The following is a 21,192-nucleotide window of genomic DNA, read 5'->3' on the forward strand; positions in this document are numbered from 1 at the left end:
TAAATGTAGCGGTTTATTTTGTATCCAGCATCTTAAACCCCCTGATTAATGATCAACTTTATAGGTTATTTCCTGATTTTCTATAAATGATGACAATTTCTTCTTTTCCAGTCCTTATACTTCCTGTTTAACTTTTTCATTGACTGTCACTTCTAGCACATGGCTAAATTGAAATAATATTGGTATCCATCCTTGTCTTTTTCTTAAAGAGAGTGTTTTTGCATTTCACCATCAAATAAGATCTTTGTTGTAGATTTTTGTTTTCAACATCTCCTTTCCTCCACCCTCTGACTTGTGAATCTCACATTCGCTTCTGCGGAAAAGAAATGAACAAGAAAATAAATATTTGTATTTCCAGAGCCTGTCACTGTGCTTGATATGTTATAGCTGTCAGTTTGTTGCATGGCTGAATGAGTATAGTAGGACTGCTTGAGCCTTATGGTTTTCACTGGCTGTGGTACAGCAGTTCAGATATGCTTATTAAATCTTTATCTTAGAGAAAGAGTCAAAGTCATTGATGTTTGTATTACATTTCTGATGTTTCAGGGGAGGAAATTAGTACATTGAATTTTAGGATTTGAATACAAATGTTTTGGAGACAGACCATATTTTCTCTGTTTCTCATGGCAGTAATGCTTGCAATATTGTAAATTAAGGATGCATTTCAACTATATATAGGTGAATTTTAGGCTAAATTTTCTGAAGGTGACTTAATCTGCATAGGGACTTTGTTTGTATCTATTCGTATTTTTGTGAACATCCCAATTAGATTTGTAAATTTAGTACTGTAATGGTGCCGTGAAGTTTCTGATTAAAGCCTGAGCTGTCAGTGATACTAATAATCCACGTTAGTTTGAGAAGTCTCCTTTATAATTTGGATTAGACCCCTTCTGCTTCTCTGCCTGTCCCTGTGCCTGCTATTTTTTCTTTTTTAGCAGATGGGGAAATTAAGGCATAAAGGTAGAGATCATCTGAATTTGGTGTATTGCTTACTGCAGTAGTCCATTTTCTTCTGTGAGAATTGTAAACTACCATACTTTCCAGGTATGTGCCGAAATCTCCCTTGCTGCGAGTCTTGCTAATAAAGGAAATTCTTAGTCATTTTATATATTTAGGACACCTACAGCTGGCTCAAAGTTCTACTTTTGAATTTGTAGAGAAGAAAGAGGTACAGTAATTTTGCTAGAGGATTTTTTTCTGCTAAAGGAGCTGCCCAGTTTTTCCTTCATCTTTTTTGCTCCCTTAATACCTCCTTCCTATTCCATGTTGGCCATTGAGCATTAGTTCTAGATCATTGTTTCTTAACTCGGGGTGATTTTTAGGCCCCAGGAGACATTTGGCAATATTTGGAGACATTTTTGCTTATCACAACCACAGGGAGTGCTACTGGCATCTAGTGGGTAGAGGTTAGGGATGCTGCTAACCATCCTACCATGCATAGGATGGTCCCCCTCAGTCAAGAATTCTGTGGCCCAGGGACCAGCCCAGTCATGCAGTGGTTAAGTGCGCACGTTCCACTTCTCGGCGGCCCAGGGTTCACCGGTTCGGATCCTGGGTGCAGACATGGCACCGCTTGGCACACTGTGTTGTGGTAGGCATCCCACATATAAAGTAGAGGAAGATGGGCACAAATGTTAGCTCAGGGCCAGGCTTCCTCAGCAAAAGGAGGAGGACTGGCAGTAGTTAGTTCAGGGCTAATCTTCCTCAAGAAAAAGAAAAAAAAAAAAGAATTATGTGGCCCAAAATGTCCACAGTGCTGAGGTTAAGATACCCTGCTCTAGATGATTCTGTTTACTTTTGGTTTTGAACTGTAAAGAGAGCTTCAGTTCCTGTTTGTTGAAAGACGGTAATGGTGTCTTAGACTGTGGGCTTTAGAGTTGTACAGACCTGATGTTCACATCCTGTCTCAGGCCTTACTAGTTATGAGTACCTACATTCAGGAGTGTGGGGCAAAAGAATAGGTATGATAACACATTTAGGGTGCTGAGTAAGCATTATTTGTATCCTCCCTTCCCACCTGAGCTCCTTATACCGGTGACTCAGTTTATGTTGCTCACTCCTCTGAGGCTTTAGGCAAGTTTTTATACCTTTTGGTTTTCAATTTTTCCATCTGTAAAATGAGGATAGTGATATATATATATATATATATCACAGATTTTAAGGGACTATTTCACAAGAAAATGCAAATAGAGCACATACTCCTGTGACTGGAATGTAATAAGTACCTAGTAAATATTTGCTTTTATTTGTTATTAGTAATAACTTTATGTTCAGATTGTAATCATTTGCACTTGTTATCAGAAGTGATGTATAAAACTAGGCAACATGGTCCATCAATCGATGAATTGATAAACAAAGTGTGTTCTCTCCATACAACGGAATATGATTTGGCCATAAAAAGGTGTGAAGTACTGATACATGCTACAGCATGGGTGAATCTTGAAAACATTATGCTAGGTGAAAGAAGCCAGTCACAAAAGACCACGTATTATATGATTCCATTTATGTGAAACATCCAGAATAGGTAAATCTATAGAGACAGTAAGTAGACCAGTGGCTGCTTAGGGCTGAGGGGGCTAGGAGGGGTCGGGGGATAATAGCTAAAGGGATTTGTTTTTGTCACGATAAAACTGTTCTGAAAGTGACTGTGGTGATGGTTGCATAACTATGAATATACTAAAACTATTGAATTGCACAGTTTAAATGGATGAATTGGATGGTATGTGAATTATATATCAGTAAAGATGACGTATATAAAGTAAGCAAGATGAGCTCTCTGTCCTTTCTCTGCTGCTGAATATTTTATTCCTTAATCTCCATCTTGCTCTTCATCTTTTGATTTCCATGGAATCTGACTTACAGAATGCATTCCAGTGGAGATAACAGTGATATTACTGGTTATTACTCATCACTGATTCAGTGTGGTGATAGCTGTCTATATATACAGTTAAGATTTTGCCAAATTGGAAAAATATTTCTCATTCTGGCCTGTATATCCTATGTAACACCAAACAGCTATAACAGACTTGAACGTGTTCTACTTTTCTCATGCATGGACATTTGTATGTTGAATTGGCCATCACGTTTGTAACTGAGTTCCAGTATGTTTTATTTTTATAAATGGATAGCAAATTAGAAAACTAATTTTCCTTATTGAACATTCATTAGCTAACTATAGTCAGTGGCCTACAGTTAGAAACCCATTAAGCAAACAGGGACATGATAGTTCATTAGACCATTCATAATGAAAACACACCAGAATTCAAATAGCTATTGTGAGAAATACTTAAATGAAAGGTATACTTGCAAGAAAATTCTATTTTGCCTATATCTTTTGATTGCAGCTGTCAGAATAATCCATTCAACCAGGCTTAAGGGAATTTATGGCTCACATTACTAAAAAGTCTATGTGTAAGGGATGTCTTCAAAAATGACAAGGTGCAGTTTCAAATAATCACTTCATGATCCTGGTTCCCTTCACAGGCTATGCTCTTTTCTTTTAGTTGCCTTCTTAGACAGACTCTCCCTTTATGGTTATAGTATGGCTCCGGCAGCTCCAGGCCTTACATCTTGTCAGCATTAGGACTAGCAGATACAGAGAAATTTTCTCTCTCAACAATAGAATACTCATGCTACCCTGGGTTGGGTCATGTGCTTGTTCTAGAACTAAGCTCTGTGACCAGCAGAATAGGACATGCTGATTGACTTTGGCTAGTTGAGCTCAAACTCTAAACCTGAGAGTGGGATCAGTATTACCCAAAGCCATATGAGAGTTTGGGATGAGGTGGTTCACAGAAGAATTTGGGGTTGGTTTTTTTTTGTTGTTGTTAACCAGGAGGTTGCATCAGATGCTGGATGGCAAGATAGTTTATTTCCACTGTAATGTCTAGCATATATACTAGAGTTTTATCCTTGATAATAATAGCTAAAAAATTTGTTGAGTACTTATTTTGTATATACTAGGTAGAATGAGTGAAAACTTTGGGCAAAAAATAGGATGATGATAACTTTCGGGCCTGAGTTCTAAAAGTTTTGTTTCTAAGGAACGTTGTTATAAAACTTTCTAAGGTTTTTGAAATTTGGTATGATCTTTTTTCTAATTTTGGGATCCTGCTGTCTTTAAGTATTGTGTGCGGACTTCCTCAGTTCTTTGGACTTAGTACTTTGCTCTCTTTTGTCTTTCTAAGACCTGTTGTTACTATATAACATCATTTTACTTTTTTAACTTAAGCTTTCTAACTCAATACACACAAATCTAAAATCTTAGGTTTCCAGTTCTGTAAAACAAGTTAGTATCCCACTTAAATGCTGTTAACTTCAAAAATACAGATACAAATAGTTTGACCAGGACGGCTGTTCTCTGGCGTATTCGTCATTGTGTCACGCAGCGCCGTCAGGTTGTGCTTTTGGAGAGTGGCAGTGGAAGATCACATTGCTTTCTGCGTTTACAGTCACCAGTGGCTCTTTGCTCTTGGGAAACAAAAGGCAAATCATTTCTTTGCTAGAGTGGTTTTGTGGCACATATAAAATATGTGCTGCCTAGTATGCTATAATTGTAATTAAGGTCAGTTTGTAATGTTGGGTTGGGTTTAGACAGGTTGGGAGAGTTTTAAATATTTTCAAGTAGTGGTGTGGATAAACTAGTTCAAATTATCAGACTTACAAATGAATGATCATTTTTTGTTTTTTTACTATTCTATTAAAATTGAGAATCTCGGGATGGCCCACTGATGTAGCTGTTAAGTTCACACATTCTGCTTTGGTGGCCTGGGGTTCATTGGTTTGGATCCTGGGCATGGAGCTATGCACCACTTATCAAGCCATGCTGGGGCAGATGTCCCACATATAAAATAGAGGAAGATGGGCACAGATGTTAGCTCAGGGCTAATCTTCCTCAGCAAAAAGAGGAGGATTGGTGGCGAATGTTAGTTCAGGGCTAATCTTCCTCAAAAAAAGAAAAAAATGAGGGGGCCCGGCCTGGTGGCACAGTGGTTAAGTTTGCACGTTCCACTTTGGTGGCCCAGGGTTTGCCAGTTGAGATCCTGGGTGGGGAAATATGCACGCTTGTCAAACCATGCTGTGGCAGGTGGCCCATATATAAAGCAGAGGAAGATGGGCAGGGATGTTAGCTCAGGGCCAGTCTTCCTCAGCAAAAAACAAAAGAGGAGGATTGGTGGCAGATGTTAGCTCAGGGCTAATCTTCCTCAAAAAAAAAGAAAATGAGAACCTCTTATTTTTATAGAAAAAAGTATAATTTAAAAAAATAAAAAGAAAACCATTGATTGTAGAATAATGACAGTTACACTCTTTCTCATTTTTTCCAACAGTGATCCTGGTGGAGGGATTGAAATGTCTGAGTTCATTCGAGAGGCAACACCCCCAGTTGGTTGCAGTTCAAGAAATTCTTACTCTGGCCTGGATCCAAGCAACCAGGTAGGGAACCCATGCGATTTTATTTTACTTTTTTCCTTTCTCCTGATGGTGGTCTCCTGTATTCTCTTGTCTGTGTTAGTTGATGTTTGGGTTTACCTTGCTGATTAATAATTTTTTTATTGTTTATTTAAATATTTTATTAATATTCTTATTTTCAACTGAATTTTCACATCAATTAGGTAGACTTTTGCTGGGCGTGCACCACATGCTTATTGCCTGGGGATAGTTTTGATCAAGACAGTTGTGGTGAATGCCTTTAGGAAATGGAGCTTCTGCCCTGCACCATCTGTTGACCTTCGCATTCTCTGCCTTGGAGAGGGGTAGATGTCTGTGGGTAGCCCTAGTTTTAAAAGATGGCAAAAAAAAAGAAGTAACTTCCTCAAAAATCTCAGTGTTCAAGATGTTAGTGGTAGAGGTGGAAGTAGAAGACAGGTCTCCTTTTGCCAATTTTAATGTCTTTCTGCTGTGTAACTTTTACTTTTAACTTAAAATAACAACTCTGAAAGTATTATCTCAAAACTTGGCCGAAGCCTGCTGTGCTCCCATTCTGTCTAATCTCAGCTGCGCCTTCGCTGCCGCGTTTCCTCTTCATGCTAAAGGTCTTCCACACTAACCAAAGTCCCAGTTACTCCTGCGTGCCATCTCAGCAAATGACTCCTGTAGCTAGAGTAAAATTATATAAGCATAAAAGAGTAAATTTAGCGAGAAACTTCAGAGATCTTCTCATAGTAGAACTGTTGATAACTCTGGGTTTTTGTGGTCATTATGTTAGCCCTTTCATTATATATCCCTGTGCCTCGAGATTTTCAAAGACCTTGTGGTACGGCCCCTTTCTCTTGCAGGTGGAGCACTTATTTATGTTATTTATTTAGCACTTAGTTTTTGGTGTATGATGATGTGTGGCAGTTTATAAGGCTCTACAGAGTAATTTTCCTCTTTTCTCCACTACTATACTACGTTGTGCATGGTTGACTTTCAGTTAATGATTGCTAATTATCTTTTCTATATAGATAATAAAGCTTTAGAGGTAGAATCAGACCTGGCACATTTAACAAATGGATAATTAGCAGACCTAATTCTCTGGACCCTGTGCCACAGTATTCTACCATTGCACGTTGTTAGTCCTATACTATCTAAGAATGCTGTTAGAAAAAACACCATATTCTATGAATCAAAATCTTGAGTAAGGTCTTGTTTCCTGATATATTTTGATAGAAGACTTGCTCCTATTTGAATTGCATTTCATGATTTAAACTTTAATTGGATGTATTTTTGGTAACAATTTTAGTTTTGATTGAATATAGTATAGAACAAACAGGTCCTTAAATTTGTCTTCTTTCCATGACAAGCAGATAGAGTGGGAAATGTTGGAGTTAAAAGAAAAAAAAGGAAAGAACATTGTGGAGAAGGGCTGTGACATTTTAATTAGGTTGATACTTTTTAAGTTTCAGTTTTTACAGTGCCAGTTTGAAGAGAAGTGTTACTATCCTTGATGCTGTTTTTGTTGGTCTTGTGCTTTTTCAGTCTTTTTTTTGTATAATGAAATGACTTAGTCCTTAAATATGGCTGCATATTATGTATTCTTAATTGACCCTGGCCTTTCTTCTTAGTGACAAATGTCGGCAGTGTTAGATGACCCCCAGGAGTAGCCTACGTTTTTCCACAGTCTTTTGGAGAGCTGAAACTTTTCATGTTTTCAGTAGGACAGGTGAAAGGGACGGCAGTGGCCATCTACCTTTGGTCACTCTCCGCTTGACTTCATGTCTATTGGAACTTGCCCTGCTTGTTTTAGGGATGGAGTCCCATCCTGAATCTGTTTGGAGCATGTCTGCATGTAAATGCACAGCATACCTAATTTGGTTTTCCTTACAAGATTAACTCTTGAATAAAAATGGGCAAATATTGGAGGCGGTTATGCTGCTTGGATTTTGGTGTTTGTTTTCTCCTGTTTATGACAAAAGAAATGGTTGACGTAATTATTGTTACCCTTTAGGGAAATTGAAGTGAAAGAAGTAGAGTTAGGCTTTTTGTAAATTGGTAGAGATATTACCAATATAGACAGACCATGTTTCTTGTGCATATTTTATTAGGTAGCACTCACTACACAGGATGGTAGTTGTGTATGTAAATGTCTGCTGTACTAGGTAGTGAGCTCCTTGAACGTAGTGGCTCTGTCTTAGTCATTGTCGTTCTTTCCTTCTTGCCACCTTTACCCTTCTTCCATCTTCTATTCTCCATTTCCCTTCCCTTTCTTTTTACCCCCCTTTTTTTAGTGTCCCTTGCCTCCCTCTCTTTCTTCTTGTTGCTTGTCTTACTTCAAATATTTTAGTGCCTGATTGTATTCAAGGCAATTTATTTGTCTGGGGTGGAGAGAGGATCTTACCCTCAAAGCATTTGTAATTTCATAGTAGATGTGCTGTAAGTAACCAAAGTTATAAATCAGATATATATTACCAAGGAAATATAAGATACAGTGTAATAATGGCCACAGAAATGGTACAGAAAAAGGGCTAATGATTTCGGAGGAGAAAATAATTGTTTCCACATAGAGGGGGGCTGGGCTTCGTGGAGGAGGTGGCCTTGGTTGATTGTTCTTTGACTGGAAGAAATTTTTTTTCTCTGACATCCATAATCCTTCCTGGAGCCTTCCTATGGCATTTATCAAAGAGAAGAAACACCTGGGCCATTTTGGTTTATGCAAACTAGTTAAGTAAAAAACTTCACTTCTAAGTGCATGAAGATACCACTTTTTTCATAATTTTTTTCCTTTTCTAACTGCGTTCACTTTTAGAAAATTAGCAAGTGAGGGAAAGAAGAAAATAGAAATCGTAGTCATAGTCAAAACCCTTTTTTAACAAAGTGGGTTATAGTGTGCATGCTGGTTAGAACTTGGTTCTCTTTACTGAATGTATCTGGAACGTTAATGTCATTGAGTGTTTTTCTAGAGTGACATTTTGGGGAATGTGTTGCATTCTTTTATTTGGATGTAGTGTAGTTTGTATTCTCAATCCCCTGTAGTTTCACATGTAAATAGTCACAACCCTTTTATATTTGGGGGGATAAACTTTAATAATACAGAAAAGCACAAAGAATAAAATATAACCACTCACTGTATCCATTAAGAATGCTTTTGTCAGCAAATAATGGGACTCAACTAATTAAGTTGACTTAAAGAAATAAGAGTTTGTTTATCACCTAATTCTGGAGGTAGTTGTGTGGCATTTGTTTAGTAGCTCGATAAGGTTAGGGCTCTGGGTTGGCAATTCCATAGTTTTTGGCTTTCCCTCAGGATTGCAGAGTGAACACAGCAGCTTCAGTCATGATCATGCTGAAAAGTACGAAGCAGGCAACAGTGTGGGGCAGAGAAGTTGTCCTTGGTCGTCTTCTCCTCAGACATGAAAGAATCTTTCCCTGAGCGCTCCAGCAACCTCGCCCGTGCATTCGTTGACAGAACTAAGGCATGCACCTCGAGCAGAGACTAGGCCCACTTGTCACAGATTGAAAGACATATGTGTATGCCCCACATCTTAGCAGAATGGGAAGCTTGTTAAGGAAAGAAAAAGGGAACACTCTGAGGTTCTGAGCAAATGACTACCGTAATCAAAGTTTTTTGTTTTGTTTTTAATTTCAAATTCCCAGAAGGATGTGCATACAGTGATTTTTTTTTTGTTTGCTTACTTATTTTTAAATTTCTGTCCAGGAGGTTATATATTTATTATTCTAGTTGAAAAATTACATATGTTAGTTCTATAACTTGTATGGCAGCTATGGTAAGAGTGAAACACTCTTTTGCAGTAAAATGCTTTTTGACCTCTTTAGTTCTGTCTAGTTGCAGTGCCTCTTATGGCTAATTGAAAGCAGAAATTAGGAAAAATCAAGAGAATCAAGCTTAATAAACAGTTCAAAACATATTGCAAAGTTCATTTTTTTATTGGCTACATCAAGAGTTTTTGAGTAGTTTTAACCTGTTTGTGTATGCTTATTTTTACTTACTTTTTCACTTCCATATAACTTTTATACAGCATACTGTACACATCTTAAGTGTACAGCTTGGTAGGTTTTTGCATATTTATGTGCCCATTTAATTGTCATCCAGATCAAGAAAGTCCCTCATACCCCTTCAAAGTCCATATTAACCTGTATTTTGAGCAAATTTCTTAGTGTAAACTCCTGTTCAATTGACCTAGTGAAGGAAAGATTTCGTAAAATACAAGTTTATATGAATGTTCCTAATTTTATTCTAAGGTGTTAAATTTACTTGACTATTTTCTTTTTGAATCCCTTGAAAACAGGTTATGGAAAGAGTTACTTATTGACTTAAACTTGTTGATTTAGTAACTGTCATTGTTGTTATATGTGATTTCCTTAATATCTTCGTGGAATTTGTATTTGTTTATATGGTTTTTATGGTAGTGTAATAAATAATGGCTGTGAAATTTTAAAGAAATATTATACCATCTTGATTATAAGCACTAGAAGCTCAGTAGATTTTAGTTTTCTGTTTATAGTTTGTGCTAAAAGTACATTTTTTATTGATGCCTTTGTTCTTTTTAAATATGTTATAGTGATCGACAAAGAAGTACTTACTTTTTGTCTGGAACTCAGGGAAAGTCCATATTGATATGCTAACAATTTGATAGTAAGATTTAGGTTACTCTTCATAGCATATGTTAATATTTTGTCCTCCAAAGCTTCCCTTTATATGGTCTGATAAGTCTAAATTTATTTCAGGTAGACTCAATACCTAGTTTTGCTTTTTTCATAACATTAACCTGTCGTGATGTAATATAAAAAGTGATAATAATTGTATGACATGGATTGCTTGAGGTTGGAAACATCTTGCCCTGGGAGCTCCATCAATCCTGAGTGTGAAGAGGCATTTAGGATCCCAGCACATCTGTAATAGAAATGCAGCATGTGCCACAGCAAACGGGTTGTCTGATTCTGATGTATCATGCCCAGCGGGTATCTTTTAATGCTGATAAAAGTGACTGATAACATGTTTTGATAATGTGATAATTTTGTTTGGTACTCTTGCTTGTCTGTATTGATGGTGACGTAGCTACCATCTTAATTAGTTTTGTTTACTTCCTGTCGTGTTTTAGATTGGATCTGGTTCATCTCGTCTTGGAACAGCAGCAACTATTAAAGGTAGACATGATCTAACATCAAAGTTGCCTCTTACTTTCCATTTCATTTTTAGTTGTAATAAAGATAACTAAGTATTGAATATTCACATGTAATGAAAAATTGTTGTTGAAATTATTTTGTAGATAAAATTGTGTATCTTATGTTAAAGGTTATTTGATTTAAATTGTGTTCCCCCTTCATCATCCAAATTTCACAAAAGTATTTGACTATTTGCATTACATTGCATGAAGTATAAATTTTGATCTATAAGAAACTTTCTTGTCTTGAGGGAAAATATTTTCATGAGTTTTGGTGAGATTCATGGAAAGCTGAGTAATTTAATGTGAAACCTTTAAATTGGGCACAAATAAGACACTAAAAATGTAAAGTATTTTTCTATACATCTTATATTTGCCTTTTAGTCTACACGTCTATTTCGGATAAATTCATATTATTTTTACCCTATAATTTTTTAGCTTAAAATTTTCCCTGGGAAGGAAATTTCTGTTATTTCAAGTTATTACATAATTCTCATTTCTTTTTAAAAACTCCTTCTTTTAAAGAAATAGTTTTATTAGCTAACAATGTGAAGCTTTCCATATTATTTGGTTTGTAGTGCTGTGAGGATAATTACGTTGTCTGATAGTCTTATGACATTTCCTAATAGTTCAATGCATCTTCCATTGTTGTAACCCTTGATAGACAAAAACTACTTTAGTAGGTACAGCATACAGTATAGTATATAGTAAACTAGTATAGTTGATATCTACTATACTACTTGATGTCCTTCCTTGTTATGCCACACTGTACAGCCTTTACTTTTAATATAACATCTTCACATTTCTCTTACCTTTGTAGGAGATACAGACACTGCTAAGACTTCTGACGATATCAGTTTAAGTCTGGGCCAGAGCTCTAGTCTTTGTAAGGAAGGAAGTGAAGAACAAGGTAAGAACATTATATTTCTTTTTTTTTTCCCCTCCCCAAGGCCCCAGTACATAGTTGTATACTCTAGTTGTAAGTCCTTCTGGTTCTTCTATGTGGGATGCTGCCACAGCATGGCTTGATGAACAGCATGTAGGTCTGTGCCCAGGATCTGAACTGGCAAACCCCAGGCCACTGAAGTGGAGCGTGTGAGCTTAACCACTGTGCAACTGGGCCAACCCCATGAACTTTATATTCCACAGTGATGTTATGTATTGTGGTGACCAGAGTGGGTTTATAGAATTTGCCCACTCACGTTTTGGCACAATAACTTATTATGGTATTTTTGAGAAACATTAAAATTATTTACTAGGACATCAGTAATACAGTGTTATAAGTACTTTTAGCTTTCTGGAATTCAGTTATACATGTTCTGCCAACTAAATAGAGAGGGAAAAATTTTATGAGCAGATGTCCTAGACTGAGTAAGAGATGGAAAATAAGAATCTACACCTGCTTTAGTTGGTCAGTGTCTTACCCAGCTTAGTGATAACCTACTATGTGAAACAGTTATTTTCCATTCACTATGACCTCTAAATGCCAACTGCTTTGTATCTTGCCTAACGATATGTTTTAACAGAGAAATGATTTACTGAGAAACTGTATGTCTGCCTCCAATGTGGCGACTCCTATAGCAGATTTAAATAGAAATTTTGGTGTTAAGTGATTTTTTCCCCTCCTTATTCAACTCCGTTATAAATGTTGGATTTTATGGACTTCTTTTTAAGAACTGCCACATTTCTTATTTGATTTTTAATTTTCAAATACGAAAGGATGGCTATGTCTCCCCATTTTCAAGTGGAGATTATCTCAGGTTATATAATCAATGAGACAGAAACCTGTCTCCCTGTTTCCAGCCTGTGGTTGTGGTTGTGGGTGATGTTTGATAGGCAGGCTGATAAATTTCCTCTACTTAATTATGAAACTTATTTATGAAGTTACAAATAGATCACAAGTTATGACATTTTCCCATTAATTTAATATTTTACCCAGGTCCAATTCTTGGAAGCATGTTTTTTTACTGGTACTTGGAATTTTAAGTTTATCACAACTTTGTTTTTTTGGAATTGTAGTACCCCATCATTGCTTATTTGCTTTTGTGGACTTCTCCTAGTAATCTACCCCTCCTCCTCTAAAAAAATACTTCTGAACATACTGTATGATCTGGAAACTATTTTCTTATAAAAGTAAATGTGAATTGATTGGTTTGAAAATTACAATATCACTTTCTATAAAATGTAATCATCAGAATGTCTCAAAAACTAAGTAATGATCTTAGAGGGGCTAGTGCTACTGCATTTATCTCTTTTATATCTGGAAAGTACCATGCACAAGCAAGAATTTTGTAGTCTGGCCAGTTGAGAATTATATACTCACAAACCTATCCTTGAAGATACATAATGACATAGATAATGGTGTCTGACATTCACTGAGTGCATACTACTATCTAGGTTAGAGGTTAGCAGATTTTTTCTATAAAAGATCAGGTAGCTTTGTAGGCCATATGATCTCTCTTGCAATTACTCAACTCTGCCATGTAGAGCGAAAGGGGCCATAAACAGCACATACATGAGTGGGCATGGTTGTGTTACACTAAGATTTGTTTCCAAAAACAGACAGAGGGCCTGTTTGGCTCCATGGGCTTTAGTTTGTCAATGCCTGATTCAGGTTGGTCTTCTTTTAAGCACTTTATATGCGTTCATCCAGTTAATCTTCACTGTAAGCATTTGAAGTTAATACCATTATTATTCTCATTTACAGATGAGCATATCATGGCTTAGAGAGAAGTAATAAGAAACTTGCCCAAAGTCACACAGCTACAAAGTGGCTGTCTATAATTGAGATCTAGTTTTGAATCATGCGTTGTTTTTTGTTTTGTTTTGAGGAAGATTAGCCCTGAGCTAACTACTGCGAATCCTCCTCTTTTTGCTGAGGAAGACTGGCCCTGAGCTAACATCCATGCCCATTTTCCTCTACTTTATATGTTGGACGCCTACCACAGCATGGATTTTGCCAAGCGGTGCCATGTCCGCACCCGGGATCTGAACCAGCGAACCTCGGGCTGCCAAAGCGGAACGTGCAAACTTCAGTGCTGCACCACCGGTCCAGTCCCTGAATAATGCTTTTAATCACTATACTGTAGTACTTTCATAGAGTTTTATAACTTGTTTTTATCATGTAACATTTTTTCATGGAGTTAACATTTAACAAATATTATCTAATACTTATTACATGCTGAGCATCATTCTTAGTACTGGAGATAAATCAGTGAACAAACAGACAAAAATGTCTGCTCATGTGACTTCCATACTGTTAGTATGAGATCATCCTAGTATAAATCGAAAATGCAGCATATGTAGTAACAGAGACAGAGGGTAGGGAGTGGTGAGGGCAGGGAGAATTGTAAGTTTAAATAGCGTGGTCGAGGCTTTCTCATGGGGAGCAAAGACCTGAGGAGCTGCAGGAGTGAGCTGTCAGGATGTTTAGGGGAGGGGCTCGCTCCATGCTGAGATGAGAGTGTGGGCAAATGTCCTAAAGTAGGAACGTGCTTGTCAGGTTTGAGAAGTAGTGTGGCTGGTGTGGGGTAAGTGAGGGGACACATTATATAGTCTTGCAAGCCATTTTAAAGATTTTGGTTTTAATGCCCAGTGAGATGAGGAACTGCTAAAGGGTTTTGAGCAGAGGAGTGTCCTGATTTGTGTTACATTTTAACAGAATCACTGGCTCCTATGTTGAGAATATATTAAAAGGGGCAAAGTCTGAAGCAGGGAGCTCAGTTAGCAGATTATTGCAATAATCCAGGGCACAGATCAGGGTAATGAGAAGTAGTCTGACTGAGTATGTAGAAGGTATTAATGAGAGGATGTGTTGATGCTGATGGATTTGGAGATATCACGGGAGAGAGACAGTAGTCATGGATGACTGTAAGGTTTTTGGGTTAAGCAGTGGGAGGGATGGAGTCCCCATTAGCTGAAAGGGGGTTGACTGAGAAGGAGCAGATTTAGGGGTGGGGAGAACATGGGGGAGGGTGAGAGAGGGATTTGTTTTGGACATAGCAGGTTTGAGATGCTGTTGTTAGACCTCTAAGTGGCAATGATTAGGTAATTAGATAAGTCTGGATTTCAAGTAAGAGGTCTGGGTTGAGATTTGAAACTTAGGAATTATCAGAGTGTAAACACCAACTGTGGTGTTGGATTATCATGAAGTTCATAAACTCACAGGGCAAACCTGCATGGTTAGCTGACCTGGAGTTTAGATCCAAATTGGTGTTGGTCTTGGCTACGGTTTGGCACCACCTAGTGGCACTTGTTCATTCCAGCTTACATATTAGTTGGGGCTCTTCTAAATTCTCTATCTGGTTTGGATTTACAGGACAGTGACCTTTAGTTAGTTGGTTAGCAGTTGATTAGTTGGCATGCGTTTTATCAACAGGATTCAGGATGATTGGGAGGAAACTGAGGATGTGGAGAAGTGTCTTCTGCTTTTTCCCTTCAGAGAAGGGATTGTCTAGTTTCCCTTTCCAGCCTCACTCATGTCTTATCTACTCGAGATCAGAACTCCAGCCCATCCCCGTGTGAGTACAGGGGCTGGGTAGAAGATGAAGGAACAGTTACAGATATTTCTGAATTTTAATTGTCATGGGGCCAGAAAACTGGATGAGATCTACGAGAGAGTGTAGATAGAAAAATGAGAAGTTCCAAGGATTGAGCTCTGAGCCACTCTGGTTTAATAAATCCAGGAGAGTAAGTAGGAACAACTGGTGAGATAGAGTGTCGGATCGCAGTGTTTCCAGGGGAGTGGAGTGATCAGCTTTGTTAAACGTTGCTTATAAGGTCAAGTGATAGGAGACTGAGACTTTGACCATTGGATGTAAGTGTGGAGGTCGTTGGTGACCTTGATAAGCACAGTGTTTATGGAGTGGTTTTGGGATACATGTAAGAGAGAATTAGAGGAGAAAGAATTGAAAACAATGAGTATATACTACTCTTTTGGTGAATTTATGTAAAGGGGATCAGAGACGTAAGGTGATAGATAGCAGGGGAAGTGTGGATAAATGAGAGATTTGGATTTTGTAAGAATACGTAAGAGCGAAAACAGCATGTTTTTATACTTGATGGAGATTATTCAAAAGAGAGAAGGAGAATATGATTGTTTATAAGAGTAATACATGTTAATTTTAGAAAATGTAGTTAAGTATGAAGAAGAAAATAATTCACACTTTTGCCACTGACGTAACTGTTAATATTTTTTTCGTATATCACTTTTTTTCTTATTTTTTTGTTGTGGTATAATTCACATACCATAAAATTCATCCTTCTAAAGTATACGGTTCAGTGGTTTTTAGTATATTCACAAGATTGTAGACCTATCACCACTATTCAATTCCAGAACGTTTTCATCACCCTAAAAAGAAACCCATACCCATTACACTCCCCATTTCTTCCTGCAATTAGCCCCTGGCAACCACTAATCTATTTTCTGTCTCTATGAATTTGCCTATTCTGGACGTTTCATATAGATAGAATTATGTGGCTTTTTGTGTCTGAGTTTGTTCACTTAGAATGTTGTAACATGTATCAGGACTTTAAATATGGTGTGTTGCTTTTAACATTCCTACAAACACACGCACATATCCCTTTAGTATTCTTTTTAACTCTTACAGATTAGAATCATACTTGTTATACAGTGCTGTCTTTTTCATTTGGGTATTTTCTCGTATTATTGCATAATCTTTTAAAACATTTTTAGTTCCTGCATGGTGTCATTCATAGAAAGTATAATTTATTCAACCTCTTTTTTTAATGGACATTATTATATTTTTTATGTTTTAAGAAGTTTTATAACAACCTGAGATGAACAACTTCTTGCTAAGATCTTATATACATATCTGATTTTACCCTTTAGCAGCAACTTCTAGAAATAGATTACTGATGATGAGTGAATACACTGTTTGAAGGCTTTCGGCCATATCACCAGATTGCTTTAGTTCTGCCAGTTTGCCATACCAAGAGCAGTATGTGAGCATGCCTTTCTTATCCTAACACTGCTAGTGGTAAGCACTGAAAAAAGTGTAATTATGTGAAAAATAGTATTTCTCTGTGTTGGTTTGAGCCTGTCTTTGACTATATTGCTACCAGTAAGAAAAATGTCTGAGAAAGTGTATTTACTTGAAAATTTCCTGAAACCACCTAAAGTTCTTCCTGACAAAATTAAACTTTTTTAATAGTATATTTATTTAGCAACATTGAAAAAAGTGCATATATTAAAGTTTGACTGTCTTTTAAAATGAAAAACTTAAATTTCTGTTCTGTTAATGTCTTAGAAGGGAGTTGGTTTTGACCATTAGCGTTTTTTAAAGTCTTTTGTTGTATATTAGAATTAGTGATTTTCAGCTACTTGTTTCAGTTAAGTTTTTGCTCTGTAAAATTCATAACCTTGAAATATGAATATTGCACCATTGCATAATTATTAGAGTTTTTAGAAATAACTTTATAATTTAATACTACAAAAAAGTAAATACAGTGCTAACTTTTAAATTTTAGTATTTAGAGAATATAAGAACCCAAGTGCAGTGGCAGCTGTTTTGAACAAATGATAAAGAACATGGATTTTACTCATCTTGAAGACTTTAAAACATCAGATAAAGCCTAATAGGTCATTTATAAATCACAATTTGTAAGGTATTCTAGAGGCTGTCACTAAGTTTTTAATTCCTTAGACCTAACTAGATTTAGATTTTTTTTAAAGTACATAAACATTTCCAGTAGTTCATTCTTATTTTATATTAATCTTAGGGGAAAATGTATTCTTTTATTGTTAAGACTTTACTGGGAAGAGTCTGGCTTATTACAGAATCTTTTTTTTTTTTTGTTAAGGTTATGAAAGTTAGCATCCTTGTGAAATTACAGTTGTACATCATTATTAGTCATGTTGTAGGTACACCACTTCACCCCTAGTGCCCTCCCCCCAGCCCCCTTTCCTCTGGCAACCACCGATCAGTTCTCTTTGTCCATATGTTAACTACCACCTATGAGTGGAGTCATACAGAGTTCGTCTTTCTCTGTCTGGCTTATTTCACTCAACATAATACCCTCAAGGTCTATCCATGTTGTTGTGAATGGGACGACTTTGTCCTTTTTTATGGCTGAGTAGTAAAGAATCCTTTTTTTTTTTTTGCACAGTTATGACAATAAGACAATAATTTTTCTTTTTATTGAACTAACAGCAGAGTCAGTCATTCTTCTTGTCTGTCAAAGAGTATTAAAAAATCAGCTATCGCGCAGTTTGGTTGTCATGCTTTATTTCAAGATAAATTACAATGTAGGTAGGTAGGTAGATGGATTTAGTTATATCTACATACATAGTGTATATGGTAACTCCAGTCACCAATCACTGCCCTAAATGGAGGGTTAAAGGAGTGGTCTTTACAGGGAGAGGGGGATATGTATTTTTTTCATGAGGCATTTTATAATTGTTGCATCAATGGTGAAAGAGAAAATACAATATTTTACCCTGTAATTATTGTTTTAATCTTTTCAACCATTATGAACAGCAAGATATTTTAAGCATTATATCATATCTTGTTTAGGCATTGGTCAGCCTTTCAGGTGTTTTTCTGTTTCTGATTACTCTAGGTTATTGTTAATTTGTAAAGTGATCATATCATTTTTTCAAAAAGATTTTTGTGTTGTTTTAGTGAGGTAAAGTACTGATCTCTACTGTTAATTGTGCCAGGCATTGTGTAAACAGCGTGTGTCATTATCTCAGTTGTTCCATGGTACATACTACTCAGGGAGACTGGTATCGTATTTACAGATGAGGAAGCAGAGGTTTAGAAAGGTAACCCAAGGTCATGCAGTAAGTTTGAGACAGAGCTCACATAAAAGTCTAGGTCCATTTTAAATATAATCCTTTGTTGCCTCTTATTTTATTGTTGCTAGTCTATAGAACTTTTTCTGAGGCCAGTCGAAGATTTGAAAGTTCAGTTCATTCCATTAGTAGAATGCTTTCTTTGTGCAGCTGTGAAATAGAAACCAGCTCTTGCGAATGACTGGCTGACTGTTATTCAGTGAACTGCTTGAGAAATTGTTTATACTTGATTTACTGTATAACGCTGTGAATTCTTTCCATTGTTAAGTGGTAGAAAAGCAGATCATAGATTTGTGTTAACATTTCCAAATATGTGTTTGAAACAGATTTGGCAACTGATCGCAAGCTCTTCCGTCTGGTCTCCAATGATTCCTTCATCTCCATTCAGCCTTCCTTATCCTCTTGTGGACAGGACTTACCAAGGGACTTCAGTGACAAAATGAGCCTGCCAGGTCATAGCCACCACCACCACGTCGAGCAGTCTCTGTCCAGTGCCTGTGACACAGAAGTAGCTTCTCTCGTCCCCTTACATTCACACTCTTACAGGAAAGATCACCGGCCGAGAGGCGTACCACGGACTTCTAGCTCTGCTGTGGCTTTTCCAGACACTTCATTGAATGACTTCCCTCTCTATCAGCAAAGACGTGGTTTAGATCCAGTTAGTGAGTTAGAATCTTCCAAGCCTCATTCTGGATCCAAAGAATCCTTGGTGGAAAATTCTTGTTTATCTGGGGAGTTTCAGCTTATTGGTGAGCTGAAAAACAGTAATTCTCAACCACCTACAAAAAGTGGAAAGAGCAAAGCTTTGAAAGCAGACAAAAGCATGGACAGCTTGAGGAGCCTGAGCACGCGGAGTAGTGGGTCAACAGAGAGCTACTGCAGTGGAACGGACCGTGACACTAACAGTACTGTCAGCAGCTATAAAAGTGAACAGACCAGCTCAACTCACATAGAGAGCATCTTGTCAGAGCATGAGGAGTCTCCTAAAGTAGGGAAGAAAAGTGGTAGGAAAAAAGAGTGCTGTGCTGACGCAGACGACAAGAGTAGCTGTGCCAGTGACAAAAGGACTAGTAGTGAAAAGACTGTTTTGGAAGTGTGTACAAATAGTGGGGTTCAAGAGGCCAAGGATTCTAATACTTCTGATAACATGCTCAATCAGAGAGGTCTCAGCACCTCCGCATCTGAAGAAGCCAATAAAAATCCCCATGCAAATGAGTTCACTTCACAGGGGGACAGACCACTTGGGAAAACTGCCGAAAACAAAGAGGAGCAGAGTGATAAGTCAGCTGTTTCCGTGGACTCAAAAGTTGGTAAAGACATTGGTGGAAAGCAAAAAGAAGGGGATGTACGACCTAAATCTTCTAGCTTAATCCACCGGACAGCCTCCGCCCATAAGTCAGGGAGGAGACGGACAGGAAAAAAACGGGCCAGCAGTTTTGATTCAAGTCGGCATAGGGACTACGTTTCCTTTCGAGGTGTTTCTGGTACCAAGCCACATAGTGCTATATTCTGTCATGATGAGGACTCTAGTGACCAGAGTGACTTGAGCAGAGCTTCAAGTGTCCAGTCTGCTCACCAGTTCAGCAGTGATAGCTCTTCTAGCACCACTTCTCATTCGTGTCAGTCTCCCGAGGGCAGATGCAGTGCTCTCAAGACCAAACACATCCCTAAAGAAAGGGGCACTGACTCGGAGCACGCACACAAAACCCACTTGGGTCCTGAAGGAACTGGCAAAAAGCGGACAGCACGTCGGACTTCCAGCACAAATAGTGCCAAGACTCGGGCCCGAGTGTTGAGCCTAGACAGTGGCACGGTAGCATGTTTGAATGACTCCAGTAGGCTAATGGCGCCCGAAAGTATAAAACCCTTAACCACTTCAAAATCAGATCTCGAGGCCAAAGAGGGAGAGGTGCTAGATGAGCTATCTTTATTGGGACGGGCTTCCCAGTTAGAGACAGTCACTCGATCTAGGAATAGCTTGCCAAGCCAGGTTGCATTTCCTGAAGGTGAAGAGCAAGATGCAGTCAGTGGAGGTAAGTAAATTACAGGAAGAAATTTCCCCAAGAGTCACAGCAATTTTTGGTTCTTTTGATCAGAGTAGTACTTATTAAAGTATACTTTGTGTTTATATCCCCCCTTCCACGATGTTATCAAAACAAACTTTCTTCCGTGAGGAAGGACATGGTTATCTTAGGAAAGGTTTTGATATGAATACCAAGAAAATAATTTTTTCAGTTGTATTATTTGGATATATCAATTTGTTCTTGATGGCATTCACCTTTTCTAAGCCAGTTGCCCCTTTAATGTTTTACCAGGAATAACAAAAATTGGTCCTCTTCCTTCTCTGTACAACAGTAGCAGCAACAGAATATAGAATTTTATTATGGCACCAAACCATTTTTCGTCGTCTCTTATGCAGTGTGTGCCACTGAACTTTCAGAATTAGATCACTCAACCTGTTATATAAGATTTTTCCAAATATTACTTTAGCTCTGTGTACTTTGAGAACTTGTGGCTTTTGTCTGTGAACTTTTGTCTGTCTCTTTGGTTTTATTTCTTGCTTACTCAAGTTTCAGGCATTAACATTTTAATATTTTTCTTTAACTTCACACTTACAGTTTATTAAATTGACACTTGTAATTTATATTGCCACTTAATATGCCTTAATGTAAATATGATGCTCCCTATGATAACAGTGGTGGTGTTTTGGTTAAAGTAATAGCTTATTTATTTCAGGTTTATGGGAAATTGTGCAAAATTCAATGGGTGATTCTA

The 21,192-nt window shown here is 37.5% G+C and overlaps 1 protein-coding gene across 10 annotated transcripts in view; it reads left to right on the plus strand.

Annotated features, from left to right (window-relative positions):
• PCNX1 (pecanex 1) overlaps positions 1-21,192 on the plus strand; it is a 170,760-nt gene that overhangs the window by 37,226 nt on the left and 112,342 nt on the right. For all 10 annotated transcript variants that reach the window (XM_070513902.1, XM_070513900.1, XM_070513903.1 and 7 more), the window contains exons 3-6: positions 5,328-5,433; positions 10,539-10,584; positions 11,422-11,511; positions 18,744-20,450. In XM_070513902.1, coding sequence (XP_070370003.1) covers positions 5,328-5,433; positions 10,539-10,584; positions 11,422-11,511; positions 18,744-20,450 — 1,949 coding nt within the window. The remainder of the gene's footprint in view (positions 1-5,327; positions 5,434-10,538; positions 10,585-11,421; positions 11,512-18,743; positions 20,451-21,192) is intronic.

The sequence above is a fragment of the Equus asinus genome, chromosome 7, assembly GCF_041296235.1.
Source record: "Equus asinus isolate D_3611 breed Donkey chromosome 7, EquAss-T2T_v2, whole genome shotgun sequence".
NCBI classification, from domain to species: domain Eukaryota; kingdom Metazoa; phylum Chordata; class Mammalia; order Perissodactyla; family Equidae; genus Equus; species Equus asinus.